Genomic DNA, 16700 nt, shown 5'->3' on the forward strand with positions numbered 1-16700 from the left:
AACTGAACTGAACTGATGCAGTGTTGTTCCTTACAGCATTGGACCTTGCTTCTATCACCAGTCACATCCACAACTGGGAATTGTTTTTGCTTTGGCTCCATCCCTTCATTCTTTCTGGAGTTATTTCTCCACTGATCTCCAGTAGCATATTGGGCACCTACTGACCTGGGGAGTTCCTCTTTCAGTATCCTATCATTTTGCCTTTTCATACTGTTCATGGGGTTCTCAAGGCAAGAATACTGAAGTGGTTTGCCATTCTCTTGTCCAGTGGACCACATTCTCTCATACCTCTTCACCATGACCCGCCCGTCTTGGTTGGCCCCACATGACATGGCTTAGTTTCATTAAGTTAGACAAGGCTATGGTCCTAGTGTGATTAGATTGACTAGTTTTCTGTGATTATGGTTTCAGTTTGTCTGCCCTCTGATGCCCTCTTGCAATACCTACTGTCTTACTTGGGTTTCTCTTACCTTGGACATGGGGTATCTCTTCATGGCTGCTCCAGCAAAGCGCAGCCGCTGCTCCTTACCTTGGACGGGGGGTATCTCCTCACTGCCATCCCTCCTGACCTTGAACGAGGAGTAGCTCCTCTAGGCCCTCCTGCGCCTGTGCAGCCACCGCTCCCAGACCAACCTAAACAACATATTAAAAAGCAGGGACATTATTTTGCCAACAAAGTCCATCTAGTCAAAGCTGTGGTTTTTCCAGTAGTGATGTATGGATGTGAAAATTGAACTATAAAGAAAGCTGAGCGCTGAAAAATTGATGCTTTTGGACTGTGGGTTGGAGAAGACTTTTGAGAGTCCCTTGGCCTGCAAGGAGATCCAACTGGTCCATCCTAAAGGAAATCAGTCCATAATATTCATTGGAAGGACAGATGCTGAAACTGATACTCCAGTGTTTTGGCCACCTGATGCAAAGAACTGACTCATTTGAGCATACCCTGATGCTGGGATAAGATTGAAGGTGGGAAGAGAAGGTGACGACAGTTGGATGGCATCACCGACTCAGTGGACATGAGTTTGTGTAAACTCTGGGAGTTGGTGATGGACACGGAGGCCTGGCATGCTGCAGTTCATGGGGTCACAAAGAGTCAAACATGACAGACCGACTGAACTGAACTTAATTGAACCTCCCTAGTATAGATCACACCATATCTCCCTGAGAAACATGAGTACTCCAACATGCTGTAATCAAATTCCTACTTCTGCCTTTTTCTTCTTAACATTTATTCTTCAACCAGAGATAATTTGGTCACTTTAAAACATTAAATGTCATAATGCCATTCCTTTGGTTCATAGTCCTATAACTACTCCTCCATTCTCCCAGAGTAAAAGTTACAACTCTTACTATGATGTACTGATTTATAAGTGATCTGCCCTCAGTCTCTTTTTTTTCTTCCTTAACTTCATTTCATACCCGTGTCCTCTTAATTTGTGTACTGTAATCACATTACATTCTTTTTTGATCACATTACATTCTTTTTTGTCCCTGGAATACAATAAATGTGTCATATATAAGAGTTGAGTACATAACTGCCATTTCCTTCTCCAGAATTATAAGCAATTTAAGTAGCCATGACCGAGAATTTTAACCAGTGCATGCGAGCTAGGTTGCTTCAGTTGTGTCTGACTCTTTGCGACCCTTTGGTCTGTAGCCTACCAGGCTCCTCTGTCCATGGGGTTCTCCAGGCAAGAATACTAGAGTGGGTTGCATGCTCTCCTCCAGGTGATCCTCCCAACCCAGGGATCTAACCCACATTTCTTATGTCTCCTTCATTGGCAGGCAAGTTCTTTACCACTAGCACCATCTGGGAAGCCCTACCCAAGGATAGTTTTCTCCAATTATAGGGATACAATATCTCTGGACTTGGACATTTTTGATAAATCTGCATGTGTATTAAAGATAAATGTTTTACTTTATATGAACTATATATATACATACACATATATGTATATATAATATATACCATATACATATATACACATATATATTTTATTATATATTTATTATTACAAATATATATTTACAAATATCACAAATATATTTACATACATACATATATATACACATACATATACATATATATACATACATACAGTGTATATATTTATGTGTATATATATGTATATACATGCATATATGTATACGTGTGTATAGCCAGTAGACCAGGTTTAGCCTGCAGGATGGACACCGTTGCCAACCCTTGACCTAAACTACTTGAATTATGATTCTACTGTCCTACCTTTTTCTGATTAATCTTCCTTTTAAACTGCCCTACACACTGTTCCAGAGATCTCTTTTAGCAACACAAATGTGATCACGAAATCCCCCTGCATGATAAGCTCAGGAAGTTGAACAGGAGCTGTTCAGGCACTGCCTGGGAGAGAGGGTACAGATAATGTTTTCCAGGCACAGAGGGTGCAGACAGAAAACAGCATGGCATGTGCAAAAACTGTCAGCTGCTACAGGTGCTGATGACATGTGGCATTGTGTTAGAGATGAGGTGGAGAAGCTGCCAGTGACTTATTGTTGGAAGGAATTTAAGCCATTTTAAGAAAATAGAATTTGTTATTTTTTCCCACTGGTAAGTTGCTGTTTAAGGATTTTAGGGGGAAAATACATGGTCAGTTTATTTAAAAAAAAAAAAAAAATATATATATACACACACATCCATGGATGGGCAAATACCTGTCCAAGTAAATACCTATGTAAATATCTGCTAAAGAAGTACTGTCATGTGGTATGAACACAAGCATTGTAATTCAAGGTTAGAAGTCTACTCTTTGCTTCACATTTACTACCTACTTAAGATGGGAAATTTAGTCAGTTTAGCTTTGGCTTCTACAACTAATAAGAAGATAATTAAACTTGATGAGAGCTTTCTACAGTTCCTACCAATATCAGCATGTTGTTGATTTACAGTAGATTCATATTTATGATTTTTATTACATATTTGTACAAGTCATATTTTCATATTTTGGTTCCCCCAAAGAATATTTTTTGTCACTGTGGGACATTTTTCACCTACTCAATATTGCCAGTAGAACTGGAACCTAATTGTTATGTTATATGCTTCTAATACTGTTTTTTAATCCTTTGCTCTATTTTAGCCTTGGATCAACTGTGCAGTTCTCTTGTGATGAAGATTATGTTCTACAGGGTGCTAAGAGCATCACCTGCCAACGGATAGCTGAAGTTTTTGCTGCTTGGAGTGATCACAGGCCTGTATGTAAAGGTAAGGAAGAGTCTTTAAAATAAAAATACTTTCCTAACATATTTTAATAGTGTGAATTCATTCCATTGAATATAAATTTCAATTGAAACTGAATTGTAATGCAGGAAACATTTAGCTCATATATTTGACAATATTATTAAAAATATGTAATAGGCAAACCACTGTGTCAAATCCCAAGCAGTTTGCAGTCTAATAATCATATGGTAGCAAATTGGAACATTAAAATATGTAATACAGGCAATGATAACTCTTTTTGCCTTTTTAAAAATTATAACTCACCCTGTAGAGGCATTAATGTAGATATGGAATTTTAAACAATAATTGCACCTTAATTTGTATGCTTGGCCATTTTAATTGCTTAAATGTACAGTAGTCGTGATGTCAGTGGCAGTGCAGGTGGAACACTTGTTCTATGATTAGTTAATTTAAACTAAGACAAATCAATGAGTTCTCTGGCTTTTCATATTACCAGTAACTGCAGATAAGAATTATTTTCATATAAATTAAATGAAGCCCTTTTATTCTAAACTTTATTTAGCTACATTTGAAAATGAACACCTGATTCTGGCTTACTGGTGCTCTTGTTGCTTGTTTGTTGCTGTTGTAATTTTTAATAAATGGCATCTCTGCATATTTCAGTGTCTTAGTACTCAAAGTTCCATTAGCACTTCCTCTCCCTGAGGGAACATTTTCACTCAGTTGCCCCACCCTCTAGAGTCCTCTCAGACAGCTTCTGGTGACTAGAGAAAAGATAGATTTGAGAGCTGTTGTAAGAGGAAAAAGACAAAGTATTTGACAACTAGCTGGATATGGAAGGAGAAAGCGATAAGAAGTTAAAGATGATGAGACTATGAGACTAAAGTCTATGATAGTAAAAAAAAGTCATGCTCTTAGTAAGTATAAAAAAACTGAATAGTGAAATTATATAGGTAATTTCATCATAGGCTTAATTTTTTAGGCACTTACTATGCATCAGGCACTGTGCTAACCACTGCATATACTCTGACTCATTTAAATCCTCTAAACAAACCAATGGAGTAAGCATTATTATCTCCATTTTAGAAATGAGTGTTGTGACATACAGAGATATCCAGTCACTCTCCCAAGCGCAAATGTTTGGAAAATGACAGAGTCTTTAAGAATGATATCATAGTTTGTGGAGAGAAGTCCAATTTCAGATCACTAAAGAGGGAATAGAAAATAGTAAAATGGAAGCAAATAGTTATATTCTATTCCCTTGGCAATGATAACCCAAAGTAAGAAGAAGAGAGAGCCTAGATTTTTCTTGGGTTCAAGTAATAATAATGTGAAACAGAGATAATGAGAAAATAAGATAAAATATGATCCTAAGGGAAGTTACATGATCCTAAACAAAAGCTTATTTGTACAAGTTGGTAAAAAACATTAAAAAAATTATTGAAATATGGTTGATTTACAATGCTGTGTTAGCTTAAGGTGTACAATAAAGTGTACAGTTATACGTATAAATATTTATTATTTTTTACATTGTCTTTCATTATACAATGTTACAAGATATTGAGTATAATCCCTGTTCTATACAGTAGGTCATTGTTGGTTATCTGTTTTATATACAGTAATATATATATTTTAATCCCAACTCCTAATTTATCTTTCTCCCCAGACCCATTTTGATAACGATATTTGTTTGCTTTCTGTCTGTGAGTCTACTGCTGTTTTCTAAATAAGTTAATCTGTATCTGTTTTTTAGATTCCACATTTAAATGTGGAATACAGTGTTTGTCTTTGTCTGATTTTCTTAACTTAGTAAGATAATCTCTTAGTTCATCTATGTTGCTGCAAATGACATTATTTCATTCTTTTTTATGACTGAGCAACATTCCATTGTATGTATGTATTACATTTCTTTATCCTTTCATCTGTCAGTAGACACTTAGGTTGCTTCCATGTCCTGACTATTGTAAATAGTCCTGTTATGAACTTTGGGATGCATGTTAAAATTCTTTTTTTCCAGATAGATGCCCAGAACTAGGATTTTAGGATCATATGGCAACTCTATTTTTATACCTTTGAAGGCAGCGCCCTACTGTTCTCCATAGTGGCTATGGCAATTTACATTGTCACCAACAGTGTAGTGGGGCTTCTTTCCTCCACACTCTCTCCAGCATTTATTATTTATAGACTTTTAGATGATGGCTGTTCTGACTGGTATGAGGTAATACATTACTGAAGTTTTGACTTGAATTTCTCTAATAATTAGTGATGTTGGGCATTTTTCATGTGCCTGCTGGTCATCTGTATGTCTTCTTTGGTGAAATGTCTTTTTAGATCTTCTGCCCATGTTTTGGTTGGATTGTTTGTCTTTTTGATATTGAGCTATATGAACTGTTTGCATATTTTGGATATTAATCTGTTGCTGGTTGCGTTGTTTGCAGATGTTTTCTCCCATGTATAGGTTGTCTTTTTGTTTTGTTTGTTTTCCTTTGTTGTACAAAAGCTTTTAAGTTTTAAGAAAAAAATTAAGAACGGTTTACATGTTAAATATGACAGCTGCTAAAGAAATATAAAAAAATGTAAAGTTTACATGAAAGCCACTGTCTATGAAATATAACAATGACACCACAAAATCAAACTTATTCTTGGCTTTGAGATATGAAATATCTTGCTTTGCTTTTTATAAAGTGGACACTGAGTAAATAAATATTGTGGTAATTACTCTCACCAATGTCCTGACGATGAAAGAACAGTAAGCTGTTTAAAGTTGATTTCTTAAAAAAAAAAAAAAATAAAGTTGATTTCTTATGATATTCTCCACTCAAGATATACTTATAAGGGACAAAAGTGAAAATTGAGGTTTCAAGGTAGTGGTGTCCACACGTCCAGTTTTACATAAATTAGATGTGTGCATTTCTTTTATGGAAAGAAAGAATGAGAAAGTAGAGGACAGATTAAAGAAAAAGATTAATGCAGGAACAAAGTCTCACATAGAAACAGAAATTGTAGCCAGATCATGGGATTTAAGGTTTACCTAGAGTGAGACTGATACTATAAACCATCTTTTTTCATTCAAGACTCTCACTTCAATAAGAATAATGATTCATATTTATTATGATGGTAAATTGCTCAAAGGCAAAACTAGTATTATATTATTTTGTTACCTTTTACAAACCCTGTAGTAGAAAGAACAGTTCTGTATTGACTTAAATCTCAAGAAATGTTTCTTGAATATTAATGCATGCATATTTTCTTTGGTTCTAAGATACATTATTGATATATTTATATGTATGTAAATATACATGCACAAACATCTGTGTGTGTGTGTGTGTGTATATATATATACAGAGAGAGAGAGAGAGAGAGAGAGAGCGCTACATATATATTTTCACTCAATAGTCATCAGTCATTGTTGGAAGGTATAATATTTGTGTGTTCAAAATTCATTTATTATTATTATTTCATCTTAATATTACATTTCCTACAGATATTAATCATTTATACACAACTTTACTCATTGCATGCAGGGCACATGTGTGTATGGTTTATTGAAAAAAAAATTTGCTGGTAGAAGTCACTGGCTGTAGTGTTGAAACAGTAATGGAGAAAACATGCTGAAATAGTAATTAAAGTTTTAAAATGACTATTCACTGTGAGTCTGAATGAAGAACAGTTTTCAAGTCTCATGGGTGCTTGGACAGAATAAATATGCTTTTTTCCAGATAACAGCATAAATAACAGTATCAGTGCACCGCACCTTTGAGAAGTCATTAATAAAGCTGCTGTCTATGTATTGCATGGTTGAGCAATTAAGAAATTGTGCTTTTAAAGGGACTTAAATTCACACAAACTGCAAATTATGAATCAAAAGAAAAAGGACAATTCAGAAATTAATATTAATAAATTTTACACAACCTCAGACAATAATTTTTATTCCCTAAATGGAATATGTATATGAGATATTTGACAATTTACTGTTATGGAAATAATTTTCCTTTGTTGGAAATGCAATAGATACCCAAAAGCAAGAGCTTATGCAAATAAGATTTATGTGGTGAATGGAACATATATAGAAAATTTATTTTAGATTTTCATGTTGTTCAAAGAAACATCATTTGAGAATTGGCAATGTTACCTAGGAAACATTTAAGAGTGTTAATCTTGATAGATTGGGAAAAACTTTTTTGACTAATTTTCAGTCTATATGTATTTGGCTTGCCCCAAATAATGATTTTTTTTTTTTTTCTGTTAAGTCACAATGGTGAGGTCTATTCTTGAGAGTAATGGAAGAGGTGATTAAGACAAGATTAGAAAAGAAAGCCAAAAGTGGGGGAGGGAAAATATTTTTAAAAGTAGAGTAAAAACCGAGGAGTCACCTTTTAATTTCTTTATTCAATCAATCATCCAGTTATTTGTTTATTCACTTATTAACATACTGATTAATTTATTTTGGATTCCACAAACATTAATGAATGTAGGTATGTAGGTATATAGAATGTAGGTATGTCATATTAAACAGTACATGAGATACAAGGTATGTAAATTTTTTTATTATTTTGTATTGATTTGCAATGTATAAACACAAAATTAATACATAGTAGACTGTTTTGTGTACAAGAGAGGTAAAATCCTCTGCAAAATTCAGATGAAAGGAGATTATTTCCATGCTTGGAGATTGTCAGGCATTGAAAACAAGGAAATACCATAAGGGCAGAACGTGTGATTATTTTCTATTTCAACATTTAGTCTCATCCCTTGACCTCTAAGAAGAAGAGAGGGGCTGAAGATTAAACCAGTCATGTATAGCCAGTGATTTAATTAATCATGTATATGTAATGAAGCCTCCATAAAACCACAAAAGCACAGGGTTCAGAGAACTTCTAAGTTGGTAAACACTTGGAGATTTGAGGAGAGTAATATACCTGGAGATGATGTGAATGTTTCAAACACCATTCCCAAGCCTTGCCTTGTGCATTTATTTTGTCTAGCCATTCCTGAGTTACTTCTTTTCATAATAAATTAGTAATCTAGTAAGTAAAATATTTCTCTGAGTTCTGTGAGCTGCTGTAGCAAATTAATCAAACCCCAAAATAGGATGATCTTGGAAATCTCTGACTTATAGCCAGTCAACTAGAAGTATAGGCAACAGACATGGTCTGGTGATTGGTATCTGAAGTCCAAGAAGAAGGTTGTGGGAATTTCCAGTTTGTAGCTGATTGGTAGTAGCGTAGGCAACAATGTGGCTTGAGAACGGCATCTGAAGTGGAGGGGTGCTGGGGAGTTGGGGACAGTCATCTAGACTGAATATTAACCTGTGGAATCTGATACTATCTCCAAGATAGTGTCAGAATTATGTTGACTTGTAATACACCTGGCTGGTGTCTCCATGCCTTGTGTTGTGGGGGAAGCTCCACCCCCAAGACACACTGGAATTGGGTCTGTGAATCTAATTTATTTAGTCACTCCTTATCTGAAGTATTGGCTCAGATGATAAAGCATCTGCCTACAATGCTGGAGACCCGGGTTTGATCCCTGGGTCCGGAAGATCCTCTGCAGAAGGAAATGGCAATCCACTCCAGTACTCTTGCCTGGAGAATCCCATGGATGGAGGAGCCTGGTGGGCTACAGTCCATGGGGTTGCAAAGAGTTGGACGCAACTGAGTGACTTTTTTTTCACTTTAACTTTATCTGAAGTATCTCTGAAAGAACCATTAAACCTCTACTACCACTGTCACTGTTCCATAATTCCATTACTACATCTGTCTCATGCTTTTTAATTTCGACTACAATTTATCATACATATTGCTGGCATTCTAATCCCTTCCAAAACTTACTTTTGTTATACATGAAGAATGTTCAAAGGCCGCATGCTATTTCTTAACTTCATACTGCAAACCAGTGAAATGAAATAATCAAGAATATGAATTCAGGTATCACACTATGCCAGTTTAAATCCCTGACCTTCTACTTAAGTAATCTGCCTTCTTTATAATTACCAGATTTACTGTCTGTAAAAGGAACATTATAGTAAATCAGTGTCTACTTCATAGGGAATTGAGAATTTGTATGAGTATAAAATGAGGTAAACTATATGAAAGCATTTAGTGCATGGGCTGAATGAAACACAAGCCTCAAATGACAGAGGTACTGATAGTTGTCCCCTTCATGGATCACAGCCTTGTCATGGCAAAATGGCCTGCATAACTCAGTGAAGCCATGAGTGAAGCCATGCAGGGCCGTCCATGATGGGCAGATCATAGTGAAGAGTTCTGACAGAATTTGGTCCAGTGGAGGATAAAATGGCTATGCACTTCAGTACTCTTGTCTGGGGAACCCCATGAACAAGATGAAAAGGCAAAAGATATAATACTGGAAGATGAGCCCCCTGTCCCAGATCAGAAGATGTTCACTATGCTACTGATGAAGGAAGGAGGGCAGTTACAAATAGCTCTAGAAACAATGAAGTGGCTGGGCCAAAGCAGAAATGACACTCAGTTTTGGATGTGTCTGATGCCATTAAGAACAATATTGTATAGAAACTTAGAATGTTAGATCTATGAGTCAAGATGAATTGGACATGGTCAAGCAGATAACAAGATTAAATATCGACATCTTAGGAATCAGTAAACTAAAATGGACGGGAATGGTGAATTTAACTCAGATGATCCTTAATCTATGTGGAAGTGAGGAATAGATTTAAGGGACTAGATCTGATAGACAGAGTGCCTGATGAACCATGGACAGAGGTTCATGACATTGTATAGGAGACAAGGATCAGGACCATCCCCATGGAAAAGAAATGCAAAAAAGCAAAAAGGCAGTCTGAGGAGGCCTTACAAATAGCTGTGAAAAGAAGAGAAGAGAAAAACAAAGGAGAAAAGGAAAGATATAAGCATCTGAATGCAGAGTTCCAAACAATAGCAAGGAGAGATAAGAAAGCTTTCCTCAGTGATCAAAGCAAAGAAATAGAGGAAAACAACAGAATGGGAAAGACTAGAGATCTCTTCAAGAAAATTAGAGATACCAAGGGAACATTTCATGTAATGATGGGCTCGATAAAGGACAGAAATGGTATGGATCTAGCGGAAGCAGAAGATATTAAGAAGAGGTGGCAAGAATACACAGAAGAACTGTACAAAAAAGAGCTTCACAACCCAGATAATCACAATGGTGTGATCACTCACTTAGAGCCAGACATCCTGGAATGTGAAATCAACTGGGCCTTAGGAAGCAAAACTACGAACAAAGCTAGTGGAGGTGATGGAATTCCAGGTGAGCTATTTCAAATTCTGGAAGATGATGCTGTGAAAGTTCTGCACTCTATATGCCAGCAAATTTGGAAAACTCAGCAGTGGCCACAGGACTGGAAAAGGTCAGTTTTCATTCCAATCCCAAAGAAAGGCAATGCCAAAGAATGCTCAAACTACCGCACAATTGCACTCATCTCACACGCTAGTAAAGTAATGCTCAAAATTCTCCAAGCCAGGCTTCAGCAATACATGAATCATGAACTTCCAGATGTTCAAGCTGGTTTTAGAAAAGGCAGAGGAACCAGAGATCAAATTGCCAACATCTGCTGGATCACTGAAAAAGCAAAAGAGTTCCAGAAAAACATCTATTTCTGCTTTATTGACTATGCCAAAGCCTTTAACTGTGTGGATCATAATACACTGTGGAAAATCTGAAAATCTGGCAATACCAGACCACCTGACCTGCCTCTTGAGAAACCTATATGCAGGTCAGGAAGCAACAGTTAGAACTGGACATGGAACAACAGACTGGTTCCAAATAGGAAAAGGAATATGTCAAGGCTGTGTATTGTCAGCCTGCTCATTTAAGTTATATGCAGATTACATCATAAGAAATGCTGGGCTGGAAGAAGCACAAGCTGGAATCAATATTTCCAGGAGGAATATCAATAACCTCAGATATGCAGATGATACCACCCTTATGGCAGAAAGTTAAGAGGAACTAAAGAGCCTCTTGATGAAAGTGAAAGAGGAGAGTGAAAAAGTTGGCTTAAAGCTCAACATTCAGAAAACAAAGATCATGGCATCTGGTCCCATCACTTCATGGGAAATAGATGGGGAAACAGTGGAAACAGTGTCAGACTTTATTTTTCTGGGCTCCAAAATCACTCCAGATGGTGATTGCAGCCATGAAATTAAAAGACGCTTACTCCTTGGAAGGAAAGTTATGACCAACCTAGATAGCATATTGAAAAGCAGAGATATTACTTTGCCAACAAAGGTCCATCTAGTCAAGGCTATGGTTTTTCCTGTGGTCATGTATGGATGTGAAAGTTGGACTGTGAAGAAAGCTCAGCACTAAAGAGTTGATGCTTTTGAACTGTGATGTTGGAGAAGACTCTTGAGAGTCCCTTGGACTGCAAGCAGCTCCAACCAGTCCATCCTAATGGAGATCAGTCCTGGGTTTTCATTGGAAGGACTGATGCTGAGGCTGAAACTCCAATACTTTGGCCACCTCATGTGAAGAGTTGACTCATTGGAAAAGGCTCTGATGCTGGGAGGGATTGGGGGCAGGAGGAGAAGGGGACAACAGAGGATGAGATGGCTGAATGCCATCACCGGGCATGAGTTTGAGTGAACTCCGGGAATTAGTGATGGACCGCGAGGCCTGGCGTGCTGTGATTCATGGGGTCACATATAATCAGACACAACTGAGTGACTGAACTGAACTGAACTTTGGGCAAGAATCGTTTAGAAGAAATGGAGTAGCACTCAGTCAACAAAAGAATCTGAAGAGCAATACTTGGGTGTAACCTTAAAAACAACAGATTGATCTCTGTTTCCAAAGAAAATCATTCAATATCACAGTAATCTGAGTCTGTGCCCCAACCACTGATGCCAGTGAAGCTGAAGTTGAATGGTTCTGTGAAGACCTACAACACCCTCAATAATAATAATAATAATAATAATAATAATAATAAATGCCCTTTTCATCAAAAGGGATTAGAATGCAAAAGTTCCTGATCCAGGGTTTGAACCCATGTCTATTGCATCTTCTTCACCGACAGGCAGATTCTTTACCAATGGCACCACCAGAGAAGCCCTTGAAAAGTCAAGAGATACCTAGAATAATAGGCAGGTTTGGCCTTGGAGTACAAAGCAGGGCAGAGGCTAACAGAGTTTTGTCAAGAGAACATGCTTGTCATAGCAAATGAAATTTTCCAAGAACACAAGAGATGACTCTACACATGGACATCACCAGGTAGTAAATACTGAAATCATATGGCTTATGTTCTATGCAGCTGAAAATGGAGTTCTATAGAGTCAGCAAAAACAAGAGCTGAAGCTGACTGTGGCTCAGATTATGAGCTCCTTACTGTAAAATTCAGTCTTAAATTGAAGAAAGTAGGGCAAACCACTAGACCATTCAGGTATAACTTAAATCAATATCTTTATGATTATGCAGTGGAGGTGCTGAATAGATTCAAGGGATTAAATCTGGTGGAGAGAGGCCTGAAGAACTATGCACAGGTTTTTAACAATGTATAGGAGGCAGTGACCAAAACCATCCCAGAGGAAAAGAAAAACAAGAAGAAGAAGTGGTTTTCTTAGGAGGCTTTACAAACAGCTGGGGCAAGAAGACAAGCAAAAGGCAAAGGAGAAAAGAAAAGATACACGCAACTGAATGCAGAGTTCCAAAGAATAGCAAGAAGAAATGAGAAGGCCTTCTGAAATGAATAATACAAAGAAATAGAGGAAAGCAATAGAATGGGAAAGACTAGCGATCTTTTTAAGAAAACTGGAGATACCAAGGGAACATTTCATGCAAGTTTGGGTATGATAAAGGATGGGAACACTAATGACCAAACAGAAGTGGAAGAGATTAAGAAGAGGTGAAAAGAATACACAAGAGAATTATACAAAAAAGGTCTTAGTGACCTGGATAACCACAATGCTGTGGTCGCTTTCCTAGAGCCAGACATCCTGGAGTATGAAGGGAAGTAGGCCTTGGGAAACATTACTACCAACAAAGCTAGTGTAGGTGATGGAATTCCAGCTGAGTTATTTAAAATCCTAAAAAAATGATGCTAATAAAGAGCTGCAGTCAATATGTCAGCAAATTTGGGAAACTCAACAGTGGCCACAGGACTGGAAAAGGTCAATTTCCATTCCAGTCCCAGAAAGGACGATACCAAAGAATGTTCTAACTACCATACTGCTGCTAAGTCACTTCAGTCGTGTCTGACTCTGTGCAACCCCATAGACGGCAGCCCATCAGGCTCCCCTGTCCCTGGGATACTCCAGGCAAGAACACTGGAGTGAGTTGCCATTTCCTTCTCCAATGCATGAAAGTGAAAAGTGAAAGTGAAGTCGCTCAGTCGTGTCCAACTCTTTGCGACTCTATAGACTGTAGCCTACCAGGCTTCTCCATCCATGGGATTTTCCAGGCAAAAGTACTGGAGTGGGTTGCCATTTTCTTCTCCAACTACCATACAGTTACACTCATTTCATGTGCTAGGAAGATTATGCTTAAAATCCTTCAAGATAGGCTTTGGTAGTACATGAACTAAGAACATCCAGATGTACAAGCTGGTTTTCAATGAGGCAGAGGAACCAGCGATTAAACTGCCAACATTTGTTCTATAATAGAGATAGCAAGAAGATTCCAGAAAACAAGCATCTACTGTCTGCTTAATTGATTACCCTGAATCTTTTAACTGTGTGGATCACAACAAACTGAGGAATATTCTCAAAGCGATGGGAGTACCAGACACCTTACCTGCCTCATGAGAAATCTGTACAGGTTAAGAAGCAACAATTAGAACCATACATGAACAATGGACTGGTTCAAAATTAGGAAAGGAGCATGACAAGGCTGTTACACTTTTATTCTTTGTTAAGTTCTGTGCAGAGGACATCACCCAAGATGCCGGGCTGGAGGAATGACAATCTGAAATCAAGTTTGCCAAGAGAAATATCAGCAACCTCAAATATGCAGATGATACCACTGTAGTGGCAGAAAGTGAAGAGGGAACTGAAGAGCTGCTTGATGAGGGTGAAAGAGGAGAGTGAAAATCTGGCTTGAAACTCAACATTAAAAAAAAGAAGATTATGGCATCTGGTCCCATCACTTCATGGTAAGTAGATGGGGAAAAGTGGAAATGGTGACAAATTTTATTTTCTTGAGCTCCCAGATCACTGTGGATGGTGACTGTAGCCATTAAATTAAAAGACATTTGCTCCTTGGAAGAAAAGCTATGACAAACCTAGACAGTATATTAACAAGCAGAGACCTCACTTTGCCAATAAAGGTCCGTATAAGTCAAAGCTATGGTTTTTCCAGTAGTCATGTACGGATGTGAGTTTGGACCATAAAGATGGCTGAGTGCCAAAGAATTGATGCTTTTGAACTGTGGTATTGAAGACTATTTGAGAGTCCGTTGGACAGCAAGGAGATCAAGCCAGTTCATCCTAAAGGAAATCAACCATAAATATTTGTTGGAAGGTCTGATGCTGAAACTCTCATATTTTGGCTACCTGATAGGAAGAGCCAACTCATTGGAAAAGACCCTGATGCTGGGAAAGATTGAAGGCAAAAAGAGGAGGGGATGGTGCAGGATCAGATGATTAGATAGCATCACTGACTCAATGGACATTAATTTGAGCAGACTCTGAGAGATAGTGGAGGACAGAGAAGCCTGGCATGCTACAGTCCGAGGGGTTGCAGAGTTGGCTGTAAAGAATCTGCCTGCAATGCAGGAGACCCAGGTTTGATTCCTGGGTTGGGAAGATCCCATGGGAGTGGCAACCCACTCAAGTATTCTTGCCTGGGGAATCCCATGGGCAGAGGAGACTGGCAGGTTATATAGTCCATGGTGTCGCAAGACTTGGACATGACTTAGTAACTAAAACCACCAAACCAACTGTTTCTTTAATGCTTACCAAAGGTATATATCTGCCTCTCAATAGTGAACAGATTCACAGCTCTAATTTTTGTATATGTCTGACTTCCTGGATGAAAGTCTACCTATTAACTATATCTGCCCAGTTTTCAGTCTTATTCATCTTTCATCTCCTGAAAAAAATCTTTTCTATTTCATTTATCCATTATGCCCACCTCTTTAACAGTATTTCACATTTACTGTCTTTACCACACAACTTAACATTTAAAAATATTCTTTTTGGTAGTGGTTTCTGATAATTTCATTGACAGTAGACTTACCCCTTCAACCAAAAACCACTTCAGAAAGAACAAAATGATCAACACTTCTAAAGTGCTTGAATTTTCAATAGATCTATTTTGTCTGTTGTTGTGAAAAGTTTCTAATGTTGTCTATTTATATGCTGCCTTTATTAAATAGAAGAATCATAATGAAGAATCATAATAATTTCCTTCATACACAAAATAAAAATTATTATACCGTTTATATGATAGATAATTGCTGGCCAAACCTCGGAGCTATGACCCTCATTAATCAATATTTATTAAGGTGTGATTCCTATAGTTTTCAAAATTCTTTTACAGATATTACAAGTTCCTACTCATATATTATTTTTCTTCACAATGTTTAGCATGGTTACCATTATGCCCATATTTTGTACACGTGATAGTTGCTAAGTAAACATTTTGAATAAATATTGTGGGAAGATTTAATTACTTATAATAAACGATTTAAAAAGATAGTAGTGTGCTGATTGTAACAAGAGAAGTTTGCCCTGCTAGAAGACTTTGTGTTATGCAAAGGCAATTAGAAAGTTTTGCCCAAGAGCAAACCAGAAAGAGCCTGCTGAAATTTATCAACCAGAAACATATATAGCAGGTGTTTTTCTTTGGTTGTTTTTGATGCTTTCTTAGTTTCATGGAATGATGTTACAGATGAGATGATGCATAACGAGGATGATATTAGCAATTAATTGAGTGACATATGGTGAAGAAGATAGAAGGTCTAAATATGGATATTTATAATGCATTCATTTGTCTTGATGGCCATCATTTCTATAAACAGTACTTTGAAATTTATTATATAATTTTAATAAGCAAATAAATTTTACTGATCTCTAACAGTGAGCATATATGAATGATAAAATGATATTTCATGTTACTTGATGGAGATGGATAGTGAGGCATTTATGTGTTATCATTTAAAATTTAAAACTACTTAAACAAGTAGAAAGTTTGCATTTCTGTGGTGCCCTACTAACAATTGTCAGAAATTCATTTCGTATATCTTGCTTTTCTCAAACATTATTAGAAAAATAATTGCAAATACTTAGCAAATAAATGATTTCACTTAGGTGTAGGGGGCTTCCCTGGTGGCTTAGTGGGCAAAAAATCTACCTGCAAAGCAGGAGACTCAGGTTCGATCCCTGGGTCAAAAAGAATCCCTGGAGGAGGAAATGGCAACCTACTCCAGTATTCTTGCCGGGAAAATCCCATGGGCAGAGGAGCCTGGCAGGCTACAGTCCATGGGGTTGTAAAGAATCAGACACAGCTGAGCATGAGCACAGACAGGCATATA

General features: G+C 37.3%; 1 protein-coding gene across 2 annotated transcripts in view; it reads left to right on the plus strand.

The window, feature by feature from the left end:
* Positions 1–16700, plus strand: part of CSMD3 (CUB and Sushi multiple domains 3) — a 1467857-nt gene that overhangs the window by 649962 nt on the left and 801195 nt on the right. For both annotated transcript variants that reach the window (XM_027561290.1, XM_027561291.1), the window contains one exon: positions 3114–3238. In XM_027561290.1, the coding sequence (XP_027417091.1) occupies positions 3114–3238 (125 nt within the window). The remainder of the gene's footprint in view (positions 1–3113; positions 3239–16700) is intronic.

Source organism: Bos indicus x Bos taurus, chromosome 14 (genome assembly GCF_003369695.1).
Source record: "Bos indicus x Bos taurus breed Angus x Brahman F1 hybrid chromosome 14, Bos_hybrid_MaternalHap_v2.0, whole genome shotgun sequence".
Taxonomy (NCBI): domain Eukaryota; kingdom Metazoa; phylum Chordata; class Mammalia; order Artiodactyla; family Bovidae; genus Bos; species Bos indicus x Bos taurus.